Source organism: Clarias gariepinus, chromosome 17 (genome assembly GCF_024256425.1).
Source record: "Clarias gariepinus isolate MV-2021 ecotype Netherlands chromosome 17, CGAR_prim_01v2, whole genome shotgun sequence".
NCBI lineage: Eukaryota > Metazoa > Chordata > Actinopteri > Siluriformes > Clariidae > Clarias > Clarias gariepinus.
In genome coordinates this window covers 30088856-30111185 of record NC_071116.1, presented here as the reverse complement: position 1 = coordinate 30111185, position 22330 = coordinate 30088856, and the positions used below count along the sequence as shown (strand labels likewise).

The window sequence follows — 22330 nt, the reverse complement described above, 5'->3', positions numbered from 1 at the left end:
TCGTCCTACACAATACCCTAACTCCTCCTCCTCCTCCTCCTCTCCTGTCAGGGATGATTCTTTTCAAAGGGGAGGTGCAGCTTTATTAGTTTTATTTTTATTTAAATATTTTTGGGTTGTTGAATGAATTATCTGAGTTTCCATTATTTCTTATGGGGAAAATTCTCTCTTAGACAAAATGGCGTCCGGGATTCCCCTCGTGATTTAAAGGCGCAGAGGCAACATTTCACAGTGAGATTCATTTTCTTAGGCACGGTTATGGTCTTTGGCCACATGATGGCAGTGTTGGAGAAGGGGACAGATGTAGTCAAGTGAATTGGTATGCTTTATATTGTATATTTATGTCAAAGGCATATAAGACTCACTTTGTCAGTCCCTGACTTACAAACAAATCCAACTTACGAACGTGCTCCTGCGTCGTACATTGTTTATAAGTAGGGGACCACCTGATATGTACGTTTGTGTCTGTAATTGTCTGTGGGTGCGTCTGCATTTTAGTCAAGTAGAGAAGCATTAATTGCAAGTTCGTGGCAGAATTTTTTTTTTTGTGCTCCTCTGAGACACCAGACTGAAAAGTGCTTTCCGACTTTTGAGCTCACAGACGCCCTCTGTAAATATCAGCGTCTGTGTCTGAGCGTCTCCCTGACTGAGCGTTTTCCTGTCTGAGTGTCTGTATGTGTGTCTGTTTGTGCGTCTGTCCTGCTGTCTCGCTGTCCCTGTCCGTTATTTATCATTTGTATTTGTATTTACATGTATTTATTGTACACAGGTTGTATAAACTCCTCTGTTTTTTGTTACAGGTGTCTGATAAATTTGCCTTCAGCCTGTTTGACCTGGACTGGGACGTCTTCATGCAGCACATAGAGGGAGCGATTAACCGAGTCCCTGCTCTGGAGCGGACTGGGATCAAGTCCACCGTCTGTGGACCCGGTACACACACGATTCACACTAAAATGGATTTCTCGTATCAGGTTGTCTGTGACCTCGCGGCTGATTGGCTCACGCCGCCGTGTGTGTGCGCGTGTGTTGATTGGGCGAGGCTGTAGCTCCGGAGTCTGTGACTCGCTCTGATGGGAGCTGACAGGTGTGTAATTTTGTTGTCACAGTGCAGGAGCTCTAGGTCAAGTCCACACACACACAGGTAAAGACAGCTTCAGGTGCTACGCTAAAACCAGCACCAACAACACATGTGCTTGTTACTGGTTTGGGGAAAATTTCACACAGTTTAAGTCTTTAATAACAATAAAACTTAAGGAACATAAAGTTTTTGCTTTAGTGTAAAATCAATCTACAACATTCTACAACTGACTCGCGAGTCTGATCCAGTGAGGTTCTGATTTGGTGATTTAATGAGTCGGTGTGTTTGTGATTCAGTAAGTTGATTCAGTGAGTCAGTGATTCAGTGAGTCATTTAGTTGTTGATTTGGCGAGTCGGTTTGTAAATAAAAATCATTTACACTATTTGCTAAAACACAGCGTTAACAGGCAGAGCGAGTGTTCATCTTTTTGACCAATTTTTAAGTATCATTTTTATAAAAAAAAATAAATAAAAAAATAAGTTTGTTTTTTTGTTTTGTTTTCCTTTTCTTCAGAATCGTTTACTGCAGATCACAAGCCGCTGATGGGCGAGGCTCCTGAAGTCCGAGGATTTTTCCTGGGATGTGGCTTCAACAGTGCAGGTCTCTCTCACACACCCACACACACACACACACACACACACACACAAATTTCTCTCATACAGTCTTTATTCATTTATTTATTTTGTCATCCTCCTGTTTGGGGATAAGGACAGTTCCAGAGTCTGACCTGGGATCAGCAGACAGTTTCTTAGAGTTCGGTAGCTGTGTTAGATTAGCGCGTGATGAGCGCGTGATAAGCATGTGATTGACAGGTATGATGCTGGGAGGAGGCTGTGGGAGGGAACTGGCTCACTGGATCATTCACGGCCGGCCTGAGAAGGACATGTACGGATATGACATCAGGTATGTGTGTGTGCGAGTGTGTGCGAGTGTGTGCGTGTGTTGCGAGTGTGTGCGGTGTGTGCGAGTGTGTGCGTGTGTTTTCTCTGCATTATGGTTAATCTGTGATAGAGACTGCTAGAGATATACTGCGTGTGTGTGTGTGTGTGTGTGTTCCATGCCATTTTCCTAACAGCCTGTCAAAGTTGCTCCAGACTACACACCACACAAACACACACACCACACAAACACACACACCACACAAACACACACACCACAATAAACATCATTACCACTGACTTGTATCCAAAACCCTGAGGCCTGTTGCATTTGTTTCATGCTCACAAACACATTATGCAATCATGTGTGTGTGTGTGTGTGTGCGCGCGTGTGTGTGTGTGTGTTGTAGGAGGTTCCACCATTCTCTAACCAACAACAACCGCTGGATCCGAGAGCGCAGTCACGAGTCCTACGCTAAAAACTACTCGGTGGTGTTTCCGTTCGATGAGCCTCTGGCCAGCCGCAACATGAGGAAGGACCCCTTTCACCAGGTACACACACACACACACACACACACACACACACACACACACACACACACATACACATGTGCATATCAGTTCACACTGGAAACAGCTTTTAACTCCCTGGAAATAACGCCTACCACAGATTTCAGACGTTAGGGAGACTCGTTCAATGAAACGGTGACGTGCCGAGACTTATTGTTTAATAAAAAGACTTATAAGGACTTTTAAACACTTTATGATTAAAACCGAAGACTTTCAAAGGCGTTATAAGTCTTAGGAAGTCTCTCGTCATCAAAGTCTTCACAGCTCTCTCTCTCTTCAGTGAAGACGTCTTTGTAAGTCTTTGGTTTCACTGATCAAGTCTCCCTAGTTATTACCGGTACGCAGAACAGATCGTGGTTCCTCTGTCCTGAAGACGTGTGAGAGCTGAGACAGTGCTCACACTGGAGACTCCTTCCTCACACTAGCCATACATAAACGTTCTCTGTTCATGGAAAGCTTCCACATGAGCCGCTGCTAAAGAAACGGTAAACGTTTACAATAACGGGCGCGTTACTGTCATTCTGACTAATTAGAACCTGGAATGATGTCAGATTCAGATGATGTCATTATTTTAGTTAATTAGTTTCAAGTGCACTGTAGGGTTGGAGAGGTGGGGGGGGGGGGTGTAGAAACTGTTAACGAGGTTTAATTAGAGTAACCAAGTCGAGGTTCATTCAAATGCAGACTGAGCTCTCGGTGAGTACTGAGAATGACATGACGCAGATCAGACGTCAGTCAGTCCTCGTCTCATCTCGTCTCGTCTCGTCTCGTCTCTGTCTGCTCTTGATCAAACAAACAAAACAATAAATTAAATTAATATTTAAATGATTTACTCCTGTAAAGCTTTTAGTCTCAGAGCCAGCAGGATTTTAGGATTTAAATGGAGCTCTTTTTGTTTTTTCAGTTTCCTTCATGGTCCAAGAGGCTGTGTATGTGTATGTGTGTGTGTGTGTGTGTGTGTGTGTGTGTGAGAGACTTGTTGCTAAGCTACTGATAAAACAATGGCGTTTAAGTGTTTCTAAAAATACCCCGTATTCTGCTCCGTGGTTGTGTTTGAGTCGCGTTCCAGTAAGAACCATGAAGATGGTCGGGTGCAAAAGTATAAGCACCCTGTACAGAAATTACATTATACACAATCGGATGAATTTGAAGATGTTTTAAGCGTACACCTTAAACCTATGTCAGAGCAGACCGGATTCGATTTAAATACTGTAGGAATTTTTTTGGGGGGAAAGTATTGGCGCCCTTCACTGCTGCAAACTGTACTACTCTGACGCATGAGTCTTCCTTACCGCGGACTTTATGATAATCCTAAAGACAGTGAGCTTTACAATTTTCAAATTAATCACCACTTCATGATGTATTAATATAATTATATAACATTATAAGATTTACATAGACTTTTCTATGTAATTTAACTCCGTGACAAACTGAGGTTTGTACTATTTAAGCTCCGCCCAACTTAATTTTAAGCTAATTTGGGCTAGCGTTTACAAAGATCAAACATCTAGTGGGTATATAGGTATGTTAAATTAGGAGTTTGGTCCATAAGGGGGCGCTACAGTGTGAAAATCATCTATCTTTTATCAAAGCTATACAAGCACACACACACACACACACACACAGAGGAATACTCTAGCTTCATCGTCATGGCAGCTCTGAGATTATTTTTATCCTCCGTCAATTCACCACATTATTATTATTATTATTATTATTATTATTATTATTATTATGAAAAAAATAAATAACAGGGTTTCAGTCAGGAAAAGACAAGTGGTGAGTCATGGCCCTACACACACACACACACACACACACACACACACACACACAAAAAAAACAACAACCACAAACGCTCCACATTATCAGGTTCGTCCTTCAGCCTGAAAGAGATTTTAAGTATAAAGAGCTTGGTGGAGAGCAAGTCGCTTAGCAACCAGTTAAGGAAGTGTGTGTGTGTGTGTGTGTGTGTGTGTGTGTGTGTCTATATGTACACCGCTGTATATCAACTCTCATTAACCCATCGGAATCCAGACTTCAGCAGCATTGTGTAATTATCATAAATATTCACACCTGTATATAAACTTCTGTGTGTGTGTGCGTGTGTGTGTGTAGGTGCTGCTGGAGCAGGGTTGTGTGTACCAGGAGAGACATGGCTGGGAGAGACCAGGGTGGTTCAATAAACATGGACCTGCACCGGTTAGAGACGCGCACACACACACACACACACACACACACACACACACACACACACACACACACACACACACACACACACACAGGTCTCTCCTGTTTACACTGCTTCATATGGTTGACTGCTTAGATTGTGATGATGATGATGATTTCTGAAGTGTGTGTGTGTGTGTGTGTGTGTGTGTGTGGTAGGTTTTGGATTATGATTATTACGGTGCTTATGACATTCCGATCAACAGCGACTACAAATACAGTGAGCTTCTGGGCAAAGAGTACACCTTTGACTTTCCTCCACATCATGACACGGCAAGTTTGTATGTGTGTGAGTGTGTGTGTGTGTTTGTGTGTGTGTGTCTGTTCTTTCCATCTGTATGCACACGATCAGCCATAGCACTACGATCACTGCCCGGTGAAGTGAGTATCATGCTCTATCTACACTGGTGAGTGTAATGGTCTGAGCCACTTTCAAAATTGTGATGTCTAGACGTCTGGGTCAGAGCGTCTCCAGAACAGCAGACCTTATGAGACGAGCCAGAGGGTCAGTGGAGGTCAGGTGTCCAGGACTTAGAGCTGTTTCAGAGGCACAAAGAGAACTACACATTATTTGGAAGGTGGTCATAATGTTATGGCTGATCAGTGTGTACACACATTTATGGGTTTGTACACGTACTATCAAGTGATTGTGTGTGTGTGTGTGTGTGTGTGTGTGTGTGTAGATCAGAGACGAGTGTTTAGCCTGTAGAAATGCAGTAGCCGTGTTTAACATGTCCTACTTCGGGAAGTTCTACCTCTCCGGCCCCGACGCCAAGAAAGCGGCTGATTGGCTGTTTACTGCTGATGTCAACAAAGCGCCAGGTGATAATGCTCAACACAGAGAAATAAACACACACACACACACAACACACTCAATTTCTTTCATTTTTCAAATTATAAGTAGTTTTCTAGAAGCTTTGATATAAACATGAAAATGAACATAAACATGAAATTAAAATGTAATCTTCTAGTTACTTTAACTTCTGGTGATTGAGACAGGTGTGTGTGTGTGTGTGTGTGTGTGTGTGTGTGTTTCAGGCTCCACTGTGTACACCTGCATGCTAAATAAGAAAGGCGGGACTGAGGCGGATCTCACTGTCAGTCGCCTGGAGCCTGGCCCTGCCCACCGCGCGCTGTCTCCTCAATTTAATGGTGGTAACACACACACACACACACACACACACACACACACACACACACACACACACACACACAAGAACAAAACAGAACACAAGAACACACAAGGCGCCTGTAGCCTCATGTTCATCAACTCGTGCAGCCATGCTTATTTAAAGCATTCAGACTTTACATACTGTAAAAGCTGTTTTACTTCAAGGAGAAAGTTTTACTGTTTTATTTGTGTGTGTGTGTGTGTGTGTGTGTGTGTGTGTGTGTGTGTGTGTGTAGGTGATGCGTATTACCTGGCTGTTGGAGGTGGTGTCGCTCAACATAACTGGAGTCACATCCAGACGGTTATGCAGGATCGCGGCTTTAACTGCACTCTGACTGACCACTCTGAGGACATGGGCATGATCAGCATCCAGGGACCCAGGAGGTCTCTTTCTCTCACACACACACACACACACACACACACACACACACACACACTCCTCATTGGTCCTATAGCCACACCTCCTTCACAGAGACTTCACTCTGTATAGATTTAATACAGTGGAACCTTGGATTGCGAGTAATGCGGTTTGCGAGTGTTCCGCAAGACGAGCAAAGATTTTTAATAAAATTTAACTTGAAAAATGAGCATTGTCTTGGTTTACGCGCACAAAGTATCATGTTTCATGCATGCGCTTCTTGTGACGTCGAGCGTCACGTGATCACAACTGAGCCAACTTTTTTTTCTCTCTTGTGCTGTGGAATTGTGGGTAATCGTCTCCCCTGCTGGGTCTTAGTGCTCGTCTCTTACTGGTATACCATATACCATATATCAACATCTGTGCACGCGTGTACTGTTTACTATAACACTGTGACTACGTGTGTGTGTGTGTGTGTGTGTGTGTAAAACATTTTATTTTGTGTTGTGAAGCGCATGTGTACAGCGCATGTACTGTTTCTTATAACACACGTGTGTGCGCGCAAGTAAGGCAAAAGAAATTCTCAATACAGAGGTTAAAAATCAGAGGTGTGTGTGCACGTGCGAGCATAATTAGACACTGTGCCAGCTGTGTGTGTGTGTGTGTGTGTGTGTGTGTGTGTGTGTGTGTGTGAAACCACCCATTCACAAAAACACGCGCGCACAGAAATGAAGGCAAGAGACACACACACTGCTCTCCGAAGAAACTCTGTCGCAAATCTTTTCAGAGGTGAGGTGCTGGGTCATTTGTTTTTTTGTTTTATTTTACAGCAGTGATTCTGTTAGTTTGCGCTCACACGAGTGTCATTAGCGATGTTTATTGCTTTTTTTTTTAGATAAAACAGTGTAGCGGGAGAGAGACGTTGATTTATGACCTCTGTTTACGGAAGTGTAGTCCAGTGCGGGAGATGCATTGTGGGTAATGCAGTCCGGTGTGTGTGAACGCGAATGTGAGATTTAAGTTAGGATATTGAGCCTGAGTTTTGTTCTTCAGTAGTTTTTTTTTTTTTTTTTTTTTTTTAGTTGGATTTAAGTGCAGGATCCACCCGAAAGTTTGTAATATAACCTGACAATGCAGAAAATAAAAGAACGAGCATCGACCAGTTTGTCTATCTCATCATTACACCAGCATGGATTAACGGGCTGTTACGCTGTCGCGAGCAACATAAAAATAAAGCGGAGAAGCTTTAATAATTTAGGAGAGAACAACAGTCTTTCCGTTAATGTGTGTGAGTGTGTTTGAACGAGAGGAGAAAGTTTTAATGTGTAAGATGAGGAGGAGGAGACAGGAGGGGCCTCCACTTACTCTAGCCTCACGCACACGCACACACATACACAGTGCCTGTGTGCACAGAGGGAAACGCTTATCCTCTTATCTGCCGGGATTTATTTTTTACTTTTTTGAAAGGTAAAGTGCAGGTTTATTTGTTTTATTTTTACTTAATTTTTATGTATTTATTTTTTTGGGCTGTAGAACGAATAATTTAAGTTTTCATTATTTCTTATGGGAACATTTGATTTGGTTTACGAGTGTTTTGGAATACGACCCCACTTCCGGAATGAAATGTGCTTGTAATCCGAGGTTCCACTGTGTATATTTCCTGCAGCAGGTCTGTAAGGAGTCTCCAGTGTCAGTGCTTTGTAACCAACACACAGGCGTAAAGCTCTAGCGTTAAGTGTCCTGATATCTTCATGACAGAGGAGTTTCCATAATTAATAAATGGAAAATAATCAACTTGGGGCTGGATAGTAATAGTCATCACATCACACTTGGTTTTCACGATGCAGTCATGACCAGAAAACCGCGTGAATAAGCTGCTGATGTTGTCTGTTTTTGGCCCCGCCCCTTGTTGAGGTAGATTCCAGCTAGTCTAGTCTAGACTTTGGATAGTAAGAGTACCGGTTCTGTACTATTGTGTAATGTGTGTTAATGTGCCTATCTGTTATGATGCTGTTTGTGTGTGTGTGTGTGTGTGTGTGTGTGTGTGTACAGTCGGGATTTGCTGCAGGAGCTTGTAGATGTGGATCTGAGTAACGAGGCCTTTCCTTTCTCCACACACAAAATAGTGACAGCTGCTGCACACAAGGTCAGTTTCTCATTATATAAATTCAATTCAATTCAATTTTATTTGTATAGCGCTTTTAACGATTTACATCATCACAAAGCAGGTTTACACAATTTAAAGAACTAAGTTTGTAAGAAATGTGAATGTGTATGAATCAAAATGATATGATTGTTACTGATTGTCCCTGATGAGCAAGCCTAGGACGACGGCGACAGTGGCAAGGAAAAACTCCCTGAGATGGTAATAGGAAGAAACCTTGAGAGGAACCAGACTTAACAGGGAACCCATCCTCATCTGGGTGAAACAGATAGCAGGGATTGATGTGCATAATAATATGCGAGACTGGAAGTTCAATAGAAGAGGAGATGTGTAAGATTAAAGTCCAGTTTGTTCCTGGAGGATCAGGTAGATTTTAAGAAATTCCAGTCCTGAACTATTGAGCGACTGAAGTCACAGGTCCGCAGAGAACCTGTCTGCATCAGTCGAGGACAGGACCGTCTTCATGGACAAGTGGAACCAACCCCAGTCACCACACGCATTCCAGGCAGACCACACGGGGGCATCCATGTGATGAGATCTCCAACCAGAAGCAGGACTTCAGGATGAGTTAGAGAGGTCCAGCGGGCAGAGGGGGTCTGGATCACTGGCAGCTCAGGAGCGACATGTATAGCTCGACAGAGAGATAGGTAGAGGAAAAAGGAGAGAGGGAGAGAGAGAGGAGAGAGCAGAAAAGGAGAGAGCAAAGAGATGGAGAAATAACAGTTAGGTATGGTCACAGTCGAACAATGTAAAAAGTGAATGTAAAAGTGAGTGCAAGCAGAGACTCCGGCAGGACTAACTATGACAGCATAACTAAAAAGGGAGAGCCAGAAGGAAACACAAACATGAGGGCTTCCAGAGATGTAAGGCAACCAATCACCTCACCGTCAACAAACCTGAGTGATCAATGAGAGTGGGGAAGACAGCATCCAAACATACCAGTTCACCTAATACTCTACGTCCATGAGTCCCCCAGATCTGCTCCTTTACCTAAAGCTAATCTATTTATAAAAATGCTTGGCTAAATAAATAGGTTTTTAGCCTGGACTTAAACACTGAGACTGAGACTAAAAGCATGAACTAGGTTTTCTGCATCGTTTAGTGACAATATATTTCTTATCTTGGCAATGTTTCTGAGGTGAAAGAATGCTATCCTGGTAATATTATCTACATGAGCTTCAAATGAAAGGCTTGAATCTATAATCACACCGAGGTCTTTTACTGTTGCACTTGATGGAACAGAAAGGCCATTTAAAATCACAGTGTGATCAGAAAGCTTACTTCTAGCTGCTTGTGGTCCTATGACTAGAACTTCTGTCTTATCAGGATTAAGCAGAAGGAAATTAATTAACATCCAATCTCTTATGTCCTGCACACATTGCTCAACTTTAGTAAGCTGGTTTTTCTCATTTGGTTTTGCTGAAACGTATACTTGTGTGTCATCAGCATAACAATGAAAACTAATACCATGTTTACGAATTATGTTGCCTAGAGGAAGCATGTAAAGGAAAAAAAGCAGTGGGCCTAAAACAGAACCCTGTGGAACACCAAACTCAACTTGAGAACATGAGGAATGGTCACCATCTAAATCTACAAACTGATAACGATCAGTCAAATAGGATCTGAGCCACAAGAGGGCCGTTCCCTTAATTCCTACTACATTTTCTAATCTGTAAAGGAGAATATTATGATCAATAGTGTCAAAAGCTGCACTGAGGTCGAGTAACACAAGTATAGTGACACAACCCTGATCAGAGGCCACTAGGAGGTCATTTACTACTTTAACGAGTGCTGTCTCTGTGCTGTGATGAGGCCTAAATCCTGACTGATACAGTTCATGTATGCTATTCCTATATAGATATGAACATAGCTGCTGTGATACTACCTTTTCCAGAATTTTAGAGATAAACGTTTGGGAGGTTTGATATCGGCCTGTAATTGGAAAGCTGACAGGGGTCAAGGTCAGGTTTTTTGATTAGTGGTTTAATAACTGCTAATTTAAGGGATTTAGGAACATACCCACTGCTGAGTGAACAGTTAATTACTTTTAACAGGGGTTCTGTTATTGCTGGAACTATCTGCTTGAGAAAATGTGTCGGTATAGGATCTAATTCACAGGCTGACGATTTTGAAGAGAAGATGAGTGAAACTAGTGCACTCGCTTCAAGGGGAGTAAGGTATTCTAGGTTCTGATGTGATGTGATTAATTTATGAACTGTATCACTTAAATTGTCTGGTTTTAAAGCCTGAATGTTTTGCCTAATATTTATGATTTATTGATTATTTTGTTATTGAAAAAGTTCATGAAATCCTCACTACTGTATGTTGTTGTTGTGGGGATTTCTACAGTGGTCTTGTTTTTAGTTAATTTAGCTATGGTATTAAATAAAAATCTAGGATTATTTTTGTTATTTTCTATAAGAGTGGAGAGATACATTGACCTAGCAGCACTGAGAGCTCTTCTATAGTTCAGGATGCTCTCCTTCCATGCTATTAGGAAAACTAACAATTTAGTTTGACGCCATTTGCGTTCTAATTTCCGAGCGGTTTGTTTTAGAGTGCGTGTGTGATCGTTATACCAAGGAGCAAGTTTCTTATCTCTAATCATTTTTCTTTTAACTGGAGCTACATTATCTAAGCTATGACGAAGTGTTGACTCTAGATATTCAGTCGCTTGATCGAGTTCTGTGGAATCAAATGGCAATCCAATTAGAGTTGATAACTCTGGAAGATTATCGATAAAGCTCTGTGTGGTATTTGATGTGAACGTACGTTTAAGGCGGTAGCGCGGTGCTGTGCGTACATTATTACTATGAGACACTTTAATCGAGACAAGACAGTGATCTGATATTACTTCAGACTGTAGAATTGTAATTGTTTCTTATACTTAATCCGAAGAATAATATTAAGTCCAAAGTGTGACCTGCTTTATGAGTAGGTTTTATCACACACTAATTTACTCTTATTGAGTCCTGTATGAAAATAAATGCTGTTCTCAGAGGGTCTTCTGAGTTCTTAAAATGAATATTAAAGTCTCCAACAATTAACGCTTTGTCTACAAAAACGATCAAGTTTGAGAAGAAATTTGAAAATTCACAGAGAAATTCAGAGTACGGCCCTGGAGGTCTGTAAATGAACATAATGAATATAAACACCTGTGTGTGTGTGTGTGCAAGCGCATAGTTATTCACATTTAACCCTCTAAGTCTCTCTCAGGACCTCACGCTAGGGTTCAAGTTCTCACGATGCAGTCAGAATCAGATAAAGTGTGAATAACCTGCTGGTGGCGCTATTTTGGCCACGCCCCTTGTCGAAGTAGATTTCAGCTAGTCTGCTTGCAGACACTCTTAGTGACAGTCAGTGTGTCGTTAAGGTGATGAACTGATATCAGAAGGTTGTTGCTGAGATTCGTTGCTGAAACTGAAACTTGGACGTCACTGATGTCTGGCTCACAGTCTGGACGGAGCTGATCACATGACCTGCAGACTTTACTGAGATGTTTCACTCCTTAATCTGCTTAAGTATAAAAAATAATCGGAAAGTAATATTTAGTTAAGAATGGTTTGGCCGGTCAGTCTGAGCTCGACGTGAAGCTTCAGTCCGTCTGGTGCAGGAACAGGAATAAACCTGCTGAAGGCAGCAGAACGGAGATCGATCCACTAAAGACACGAGTGCCCACTTTGTTCGTCTGTAGAGAGCCGAGAGTGAGCAGGAGTAACGGTGTGCTGTGTCAGCATACACACACACACACACACACACGCGCGCGCGCACTCGCGATTTATTCCAATTAACTCTATCTCTTCACCACACAGCCACGTCCTTACAATTAGTTTCTGCAGAATCAACACAAACTCTTTAAGGTTACTTCCTTTACTTTTGTAAAAAGTCCAAGTCGTCTGTATCATTTTATATACACGCGGCTAAATCTTATACACAAACTCAGAATGGTATCTTTAGGCTCCGCCGAGCCTGGCAGCGCCGGTGTGAAGCTGAGTGTGTGTGAGAGTCGCAGGTTATTTATAGCAAGTGCTGAGAGAGCGAGTGTATTGTTTTAATGATGCTTCCGGCTCGGGATTCTTTCTCGCTGAGGCCACAAGATTCAGCTTTACTGGAGAAATAAGTGTGTGTGTGTGTGTGTGTGTGTGTGTGCACGTGCAGGTACGAGCGATGCGCCTGTCCTTCGTCGGAGAGCTCGGCTGGGAGTTGCACATCCCTAAAGACTCCTGCCTGCCGGTGTATCAGGCCGTCATGGACGCCGGAGCAAAATACGGCGTCCGGAACGCGGCCTACAGAGCCATCGACTCGCTCAGCATCGAGAAAGGTGAGGCTCAGGACCGTCCTCCAATCCTGACCAATCGGTAAACTGCACTGCTTCTGGCTCCGCCTCCACACATAACTCTTAGTTCAGCAACTTTAAGAACATTGATGATGAACCTGGTTGTGTGCTCCAGAAGCTCCATGTTAAACTCTTGTCAGGTCCTAGACATTTAGAGTTTATTCTGTTCTCCTGCGCTTTTTAACGGTTCTTCAAGTATCCTTTAGATCGGGTTCTCCTCTGCCACTTAACGGTTCTCCTGTTTTGTTCTGCACCGATCCTTTAAGGGTTCTCCGAGAGGGACACCTGGAGAAAGATTGAACTCTACCCACTTCCTGTTTCTCCTGTTTCTCAGGTTACAGACACTGGCATGCTGACCTGCGCCCTGATGACACGCCCCTGGAGGCGGGGCTTGCGTTCACCTGTAAAATGAAGTCGTCCATTCCATTTCTGGGACGTCAGGCTCTGGAGGTGCAAAAGGCTGAAGGTCTGCGAAGGAGAATCGTCTGCTTCACCACTGACGAGTGCGGCTCTCCCTCACACACACACACACACACACACGTACACACCATCACCTGATCACAAACCGGGCTTAACGGCGGGTTTTATAATCAGGTGTCTAGACGTCGAGACTCTGATGTAATGGAGTTCAGCAACGTAACACACTCGAGTACACACGCTTCCTGCGAGGTGTTAAACAGTCGCCTCTGGCTCGAGGGCCATGTAGGAGTGGAACACTGTGAGCACAAAGAATTGTTACAGCTTTTTATTTGAACTGTACAGTGCAGGAGGTTAAAGATGTCGTTCATAACGTTATTTTTTTTTTTAAAGAACTGATGATGAAATGTCTGATATGGGCAGAGGCCATCAGAGCGAGAACGTAATCGCCGATCAGAATCGCTCTCTAATGATCGTTATCATAAAGCTGATCTGTGAAGTCTTCCGCTCGACACTTTGTTTAAGATCAGAATCGTTTTTTCTGTTGTTCACTTTTTCAGCGATCTAATTTACACTAGTTCTTCTATTGGATCGGACGACACATGGGCCAGACTTCACTCCCCACGTGCACCAGTGACTGGTCTGCAGTGGTCAGGACATACTGTACCAGAAGAAGGCCACAGGAAGAAGAACTAGCCACAGGATCATTGGGGGGTCAGGGGTCAGGGGTCACTGAAACATGTGGGGAGTGAAGGCTGGCCCGTGTAGTCCGATCCAATAGAAGAGCTACTGTAGCTCAAACTGGGGAAAATAATAACGTTATGACTGATCGGTGTGCATGCACCTGGTATAAACACTCCTAATGCACACACACCTGATACAGACACAATGATGTGCACACACTCTTGATGTACACACACTCCTGATATATGTCACCTGAATGAAACCCACAAAACCCAAAAACCTACTTACCATGACAGACAAGTATGAAAATTGAGCCGAGAAGGAGGCGGAGCTTTCAGTTCATCACCTGTCAGTCATTTCAGATTCCTGTGCTGATTGGCTCATGTTGAAAGGAAAGTGAAACACTGGTGTAGAGTGATGTGTTTAATGTGCTGCTCGTACACAGAACACAACACTGACGGGTCTGAAGAATCCATTTGGGTTACACATTGGTATTGTGGCATTTAAGACACACACACACACACACTGAATTCTGAATACATGCATCGTGTTTCTCCTGATATTTCACGCTCGTCACATCATTTCTATTTCACGCCTTCACGAGTACGCTGCCATGTTTCTGTACTTGTACAAGGATTCCCAGAGGGCGTGTGTGTGTGTGTGTGTGTAGATATGATGACAGTTAAGCATTTGCTCTTGTCTCTCTCCACGCAGGAAAGTGCCCATGTTTGGGTTGGAGGCTATTTTTCGTAACGGCGTTCCGGTCGGACATTTGCGGCGCGCTGAGTTTGGATACGCCATCAACAAAACCATCGGCTACGGATACATCCGCAATCCAGACGGAGGGGTGGTGAGTTACACACACACACACACACACACATATCACGCTCTGCAATGAAGTGACAAGTGTAAAGCAGTTCCCAGATGTTCTTTACGAGCTCAGAGGTAACTTTTTTGCTCGCCGTGCAGCGCGGTGGTGGAATACACATGAACATCGTTGATTGATTCACTTTTAACTGCAAACACGCCTGGTGTGCTGATGATAAACACGTTCAAGAGGCATGACAGAGTGCCACGACAGGAGCTGCTGAATCCTAATCTATCACAAGCACTTCGCTATGCTGTGGAACCTTGGATTACATAACAAATAATGGAAATTCGAATGATTCGTTCCACAGCCCAAAAAATAAATACATCCATAATACAGTGAAACCTCGGATTGCGAGTAACGCGGTTTGCGAGTGTTCCACAAGACGAGCAAAGATTTTTATAAATTTTGACTTGGAAAACGAGCAAGTCTTGGTTTACGAGTACCGAGTATCATGTATCACGCAGGCGCTTCTTGTTTTGACGCTGTCACGTAACATAACAACACACACACATTAACGGAAAGACTGTCAGAAAAATTTGCAAGGAACATCGCTAATGACACTCACGTGAGCGCATACTAACGGAATCACTGCTGTAAAGTAAAACAAATGAACAAATGAATCTGCACTTTACCTTTTGAAAAGAATCGCAACAGAGCAGTGTTTCTGTGTAGAGCAGAGAGTGTGTGTGTTTGTGTGAAGTCGAGAGGGGGTGGGGGGGTGGTGTAAAGGCGAGAACAACAACAGGCTGATACACAGAGAGAAAATGGATCTTTAACGTCTCTAATGAGACTTACTTTTGCTTTGCACACACTCTGTACACACACACACACATACAGACACAAAATAAAATATGTTTTACACACACACACGTGGTCACAGTGTTATAGTAAACAGTACACACGTGCACGGATGATGATTATACCAGTAAGAGACATGCACTAAGACCCAGCAGGAGAGATGATTACCCACAATTCCGTAGCACAAGAGCGAGAAACCGTTGGCTCAGTTGTGATCACATGACGCTCGGCATCAAAACAAGAGGCGCATACGTGATACATGATACTTTGTACTCGTAAACCAAGACTTGTTTGTTTTCCAAGTCAAAATTTATTAAAAATCTTTGCTCGTCTTGCGGAACACTCGCAAACCGCGTTACTCGCAATTCGAGGTTTCACTGTATTCTCATTAGTATTGGCATCTTTCTTTAACATTAATGGTGCTGCATGTGAAGCGTGGGGTTCTGTGCACTTTATCTTTTAAGCTCCCTTAATTTTAATTGTTTGCTGTTTTGAAGAAAACGGTGCATTTTGATGGACGTACAAAGTACTTGATTTAACGTCTAAAAATTAAGCTAATTAATTTCCTGAACACATTTAGAAAAATATTCTGAGTTTTCTACTTTGCTTCATTTACTTTGATATTTTCTGCACTTTATTTTTTTTAAACGTTTTACCTATTTTTAAAATTATTATTTTTGTTTAGTCATAGTAACTGAAAAAAAATATTTGTCATTGTTATTAGTGGCTATCAAGGCAAGGCAAGTTTATTTGTATAGCACATTTCATACACAATGGTAATTCAAAGTACTTTACATAAAAGAACAGAAAGTAATCATAAAATGAAATAAAAGATAATAGCGATAAATTTTTTTAATGAAAACTTTTAAATATCATTAAAAATAAAAATAAAAACAGTTTGCAACAAAACTTTAAACTAATTAAAATTTAATTTAAAACAAAAATAAAAGACTAATTAAAACATAATTTTAAATAAAAATAAAACAGTTTAAGATATTAGATAAACAAAATATCGATGTTAAATGCACTTTTCGTGTAAAAAGTCTTATTGGTAAGATGATTTAAAACACTTCAAAATGTAGTTCTCACTGGAGCAACTTGCTGTCGCTTTTTATATTTGTATTTTTTTTAAAGAGAAAAAAAACAAACAGTTTTTGCAGTTTTTATTTGGTTCTGCAACTTTATTGCAAAAAATAATAAAACTACAAACATCATGCACCAGAAATTTTATAGAAAAATCTGCTGCGAAATCAGGAACTTTAAGCCGCAGAAATCCTGCAGGGACTGATAAGGGTGTGTGTGTGTGTGTGTGAGAGAGAGAGAGAGAGACACAGAGCTGGGAGTTCATGACAGTAATATTCAGACGAGGTAAAGTCTCAGACTAATCCTAAATTGCTGGTTTTCTGCCGTTTTTTCAGTTTCTCGTTTATACAAAGGAAAAATGACCCTGAATATGAAGGAGCAGAGGTCACAGTGTGTGTAGCTAGGACAAGGTCAAGCTGTATGATTGCTGAGGGTTGGCCATGACTGAATTTGGGGCCGATGTCTGAGAAAAACAAACAAACAAACAAACAAGACCCCAAATCACCCTATGGCACAGGGCTGTTTCGACACGATGTTATTTCCAACACTAATGAATTTCGCATCTCATTTTCTCTTTTCATTACTTTAACTCCTGATCTATGAACATTTTCTAGAAAAAAAAAACCTAAAAAGCTCAGAACATGAATTTTAACCAATATTTATATTCTCATCTCCCTGATCAGTTCAGTGCGCGGTACTGAATCACATCACTTTTACTCCTTTCAGTCCAGCATGTTCTGACCCAAACCCTGAACTCTGACCATATAAGTGCATGAATAACATCCTTAAACCTGTTGTGTTTTCTTTTCTTTTTTTTTTCAGGTGAACGCAGATTTCATCCGTAGTGGCGAGTTTACGTTGGAGAGAATGGGCGTGGTCTATAAGGCCGACGCCCACCTGAAGTCCCCGTTTGACCCAGACAACAAGAGAGTCAAAGGAATCTACAGTTAGGAGCGAAAATCTTCACTGCAGGGCTGAAGGTTCACCAGAAGCAAAGGGACAATAATAAAGCTGCTGTTACACAAACGCGCACGCGCACACACACACGCACGCACGCGCGCACACACACACACACACATTTCTCTGTGCTATAAGATTTTAAAAGACTGCTGAATGGGTTCAGCTCTGCTTAAGTGTGTGCTCGTGTGTGTGTGCGCGTGTGCTCGTGTGTGTGTGTATATGTGTGTACACATATATAAAATAATAAAATTGAGACCATGTGACAGTTTACGTTTATGTATTTGCCAACGGTGCACATCTGACATCTTCATCACTGATGTCTTGTTTTCATCTGGTAAATAAATGTAAATGGAATTAATAGTTCTGTGCATTCCTGATGTCAGTATTAAGTATCCGTCCGCATATACCCTGAATATAGTCTACTATAGTATACTGTTGTAGTGCGGTGAAGTGCAGTATGGTGTGGTGTAATGTAGAGTATGGTGTAGTTTAGTGTTGTATGATGTACTACAGCATGGTGCAGTGTAATACTGTATAATACAGTGTAGTATTGTAAAGTCTAGTATGGTATAATACAGTGTAGTATTGTAAAGTCTAGTATGGTATAATACAGTGTAGTATTGTAAAGTCTAGTATGGTATAATACAGTGTAGTATTGTAAAGTCTAGTATGGTATAATACAGTGTATAGTATTGTAAAGTCTAGTATGGTATAATACAGTGTATAGTATTGTAAAGTCTAGTATGGTATAATACAGTGTAGTATTGTAAAGTCTAGTATGGTATAATACAGTGTATAGTATTGTAAAGTCTAGTATGGTATAATACAGTGTAGTATTGTAAAGTCTAGTATGGTATAATACAGTGTAGTATTGTAAAGTCTAGTATGGTATAATACAGTGTAGTATTGTAAAGTCTGTTATGGTATAATACAGTGTGTAGTATTGTAATGTCTAGTATGGTATAATACAGTGTATAGTATTGTAAAGTCTAGTATGGTATAATACAGTGTAGTATTGTAAAGTCTAGTATGGTATAATACAGTGTAGTATTGTAAAGTCTAGTATGGTATAATACAGTGTAGTATTGTAAAGGGTAGGTTTGGTATAATACAGTGTGTAGTATTGTAAAGTCTAGTATGGTATAATACAGTGTATAGTATTGTAAAGTCTAGTATGGTATAATACAGTGTAGTATTGTAAAGTCTAGTATGGTATAATACAGTGTAGTATTGTAAAGTCTAGTATGGTATAATACAGTGTAGTATTGTAAAGTCTAGTATGGTATAATACAGTGTATAGTATTGTAAAGTCTAGTATGGTATAATACAGTGTATAGTATTGTAAAGTCTAGTATGGTATAATACAGTGTAGTATTGTAAAGTCTAGTATGGTATAATACAGTGTAGTGTTGTAAAGTCTAGTATGGTATAATACAGTGTATAGTATTGTAAAGTCTAGTATGGTATAATACAGTGTATAGTATTGTAAAGTCTAGTATGGTATAATACAGTGTATAGTATTGTAAAGTCTAGTATGGTATAATACAGTGTATAGTATTGTAAAGTCTAGTATGGTATAATACAGTGTATAGTATTGTAAAGTCTAGTATGGTATAATACAGTGTGTAGTATTGTAAAAGGTGGGTTTGGTATAATACAGTGTAGTGTAGTACAGTATCACATACAGTATCCAAAGGCATGTAGGTTAGGCTAATTGATGTTCCCAAATTGCCCGTAGTGTGTGAATGAGTGTTTGAGGGTGTGTGAGTGTGTACGTGTGTGTGCCCTGCGCTGGATTGGCACCCTGTCCAGGGTGTACCCCGCCTTGTGTCTTGTGCGCCTTGTACCCTGAATACAGGATAAAGTGGTATAGAAGATGAGTGAGTGAGAGTACAGTACAGTGTGGTGCAGTATAGTGCCATATGATATAGTACAGTACGATGGAGTTTGGCATACCACAGGATATAGTATAGTGGTATGGTTTACCATACGGGATATTATAGTGTAGAACATTTTAATGCAATTATGGTGTAGTACAGTATATTACAGCATGGTGTCCCCGACTTATGAACATTTTAAGTTATGAATTTTCACAGATACAAACAGAACGCGGAATTCTGATCATTCATACAAAACAACTCGCAAAATAGCTCATATGTATAAAAAATATACACTGCAGTGCACCAGATACCAATTTTTACACTTACTGTATATGCAATATTCTCAGTGTCTAAGTGTGTATAAATTTCAGTGTGCAAGTGTGTGTAAAAATCCTCAATGAGACAGAGTTCACAGTCCAATACACCTCTGAGACAAAATGGTGTCGGTTCAAGCGCGCAGCAACCACCATGTGGCATTGCCCTACCCCTGACATCTTCCCGGGCTGCCTTTAAAGGGGTCATACGGTCCTACATGCACTTTTTTAAGCTGTTTGGACTGAACTGTGTGTTAGGAGAGTGCGTACACAACCACTCTACGATGATAAAGAGCCGCCTAGTGGTTTTCTTTTCATTTATTACAATAACATGCCCCTTCTGAAATCAGGCCAATCGCAAATGCCTGTCGATGTGACGCCAAACCGACAGAGGCCGCTCCTACACTAGTTGATTGACACTGGTGTTTTAGCAAAGACCCGCCCCGAGTGAGAAGAAGCTGTCGGCCATTGTTTTTCGCCGCTGGAGCAAAATGGCGCCTAAGCGAGTGTTGTGTACAGTTGTTGGGTGTAATAGCGAACACAGCAGTCGTCATTCACTACCTAGGGTTAGTGACCTAGGGTACCTACCTAGGGTTAGGTATCTGAGCCACTGAGGACGCAGTGGCTGAATTTAGTTTTTAAAGCTAACGTCCCCGCTGATTTACCTAAATGTGTTTATGTTTGCGATAATCATTTTTCACCAGACTGCTTTATAAACGCGGGTCAATATAAAGCAGGTTTTACTAGGAAGCTGCTCCTAAAAATGGATCTGTACGAACGCTTCGTGTTCCTGCTTCATCTTCACCAGGCTTAGTGAGTGTAATTTATTTTACTATGACTCTTTGCAGATCGCCTTTTATAATAATCACGATGAATGCGGAGTGTAAGTTAACTTATACTCTCATAGAACATGGTTATGGCTTCTTCTCTGTGTACATCCGACTCTATAACAATGCATTAAGGTGATTGTCTAGTTGCAAACTGTGTACGTAGTCGGAAAACTATATTATGCTTACCTTTGTTACGTTAGATGGTTTATAACGATGTCTGTCGAAGATTAAGAAGTCATGTAAACACATCAGTAAACACATCGCGTCCGTATCTCTCTCAGTAAGCTTCTCCGCTTTATGTTGTTGTTGCTTGCGGCAGCGTAACAGCCCGTTAATTCATGCCCATGCAGTGATGAGAAAGACAAATCGAGTCGATGCATGTCCATTCTTTTAATTTCTGCGTTGTCAGGCGATATTACAAACTTCCGCGTAGGTTCCGTACTTAAATCAAACCAAAAACGACTGAAGAAAACAGGCTCAGGCTCTATATTTTGCAGTTTGGACTGCATTACCCACAAAGCACTGCGTTGTGGGCAATGCTTTGTGGGTAATGCAGTCCAAAGCATTGCCCGCACTGGACTACACTTCCGTGGCTATACCCCACGTGTGTTGTGAAGACACGCCCCACAGAACTGGGGGGGGGCGGGCTCAGCAGAGGTCATGAGCATTTAAATTAGCATGTACTGAAACAGGTTGCTGAGAACAGAGCTAGTTTTTACCAGGTAAAAGTAGTGTTTTTTTTACACAATCCTTTTGAATTTTTAATTAACGTATAATACAAACTTTTCATTAGGACCCTAAAGATCATATTAACATTTAATGAAAAATGGGATGTGTAGGACCTTTAAATGAGGTCAGCTGTCACTAGGATTTCCCTTTGCAATGTAGGGGTGCAGTCGTGCGAGAGTAGAATACGGAACCAAAACACCAAACCTGTGTTTATTCTTTACATTGTATATTTGTATCAAAGGTGTACAAGACTTAGTTTGTCAGACCTGCAGTATGAATGAATCCGACTTACAGTACGAACGCGCTCCTGGAACGGAACTTGTTCATAATTCAGGGATTTACTTTAGTGTAGTAAAGTATAATAAAGTATGGTGTAGTATAGTGTGGTATCCTGTTGTAGGGTGTAACATAGTGCACAGTGTACCACGGTATGGTGTAGTATAATATAGTACAGAACAGAATTGTGTAGTGTAGTATGGGTATAGTATAGTGTAGCACGGTGTAGTATAGTTGCGTAGTACGGTATATTGTAGTACTTTATATTACAGCTTGCTGTAGTATAGTATAGAACAGTATGGCGTAGTGATAAAAATAATTATGGGACATTATCATTAGTCACTAACAAGTACTGAAAGTCTGCTTCCTCCAGTTTAGCACCATGCTTCATACTGGTTACTTTCAGCTTACTATTAACTCTCAGGCAAAATTATCTTTGTAGCTCAAATGCAAAAAAAGTAAATTTTTCCCTTGTTTTTTTTATTTCAATAAAGTGGAGAACATATGACAGTTTACATTCGTATATCTGCAGTTGAGGATTTCAACATTTGACATTTCAAACACTGATGTCATCTTATAAATTGTTCTAATCTGATTCATGTATGTGAGTTTATAACAATGAATAGGTCACGTATACTGAAATGATAGCGATGCAAGATTTTTTTCACAATCCAATAGTTTTTTGCATTTATTACTAGCGTAAACATTT

General features: G+C 41.2%; 1 protein-coding gene across 2 annotated transcripts in view; it reads left to right on the top strand.

Moving 5' to 3' along the window:
* sardh (sarcosine dehydrogenase) overlaps positions 1–17952 on the top strand; it is a 28476-nt gene extending 10524 nt beyond the window's left edge. Inside the window, exons 8-21 of one of the 2 annotated variants that reach the window (XM_053475992.1) lie at positions 801–930; positions 1593–1679; positions 1892–1982; positions 2368–2509; positions 4640–4723; positions 4910–5023; positions 5434–5572; positions 5789–5905; positions 6158–6305; positions 8332–8425; positions 12602–12764; positions 13114–13282; positions 14595–14730; positions 17455–17952. In XM_053475992.1, the coding sequence (XP_053331967.1) occupies positions 801–930; positions 1593–1679; positions 1892–1982; positions 2368–2509; positions 4640–4723; positions 4910–5023; positions 5434–5572; positions 5789–5905; positions 6158–6305; positions 8332–8425; positions 12602–12764; positions 13114–13282; positions 14595–14730; positions 17455–17583 (1743 nt within the window). In that variant the 3' untranslated portion in view covers positions 17584–17952. The remainder of the gene's footprint in view (positions 1–800; positions 931–1592; positions 1680–1891; positions 1983–2367; positions 2510–4639; positions 4724–4909; positions 5024–5433; positions 5573–5788; positions 5906–6157; positions 6306–8331; positions 8426–12601; positions 12765–13113; positions 13283–14594; positions 14731–17454) is intronic. The other variant, XM_053475993.1, reaches the window with a different exon arrangement.
* Positions 17953–22330: the final 4378 nt, after the last annotated feature.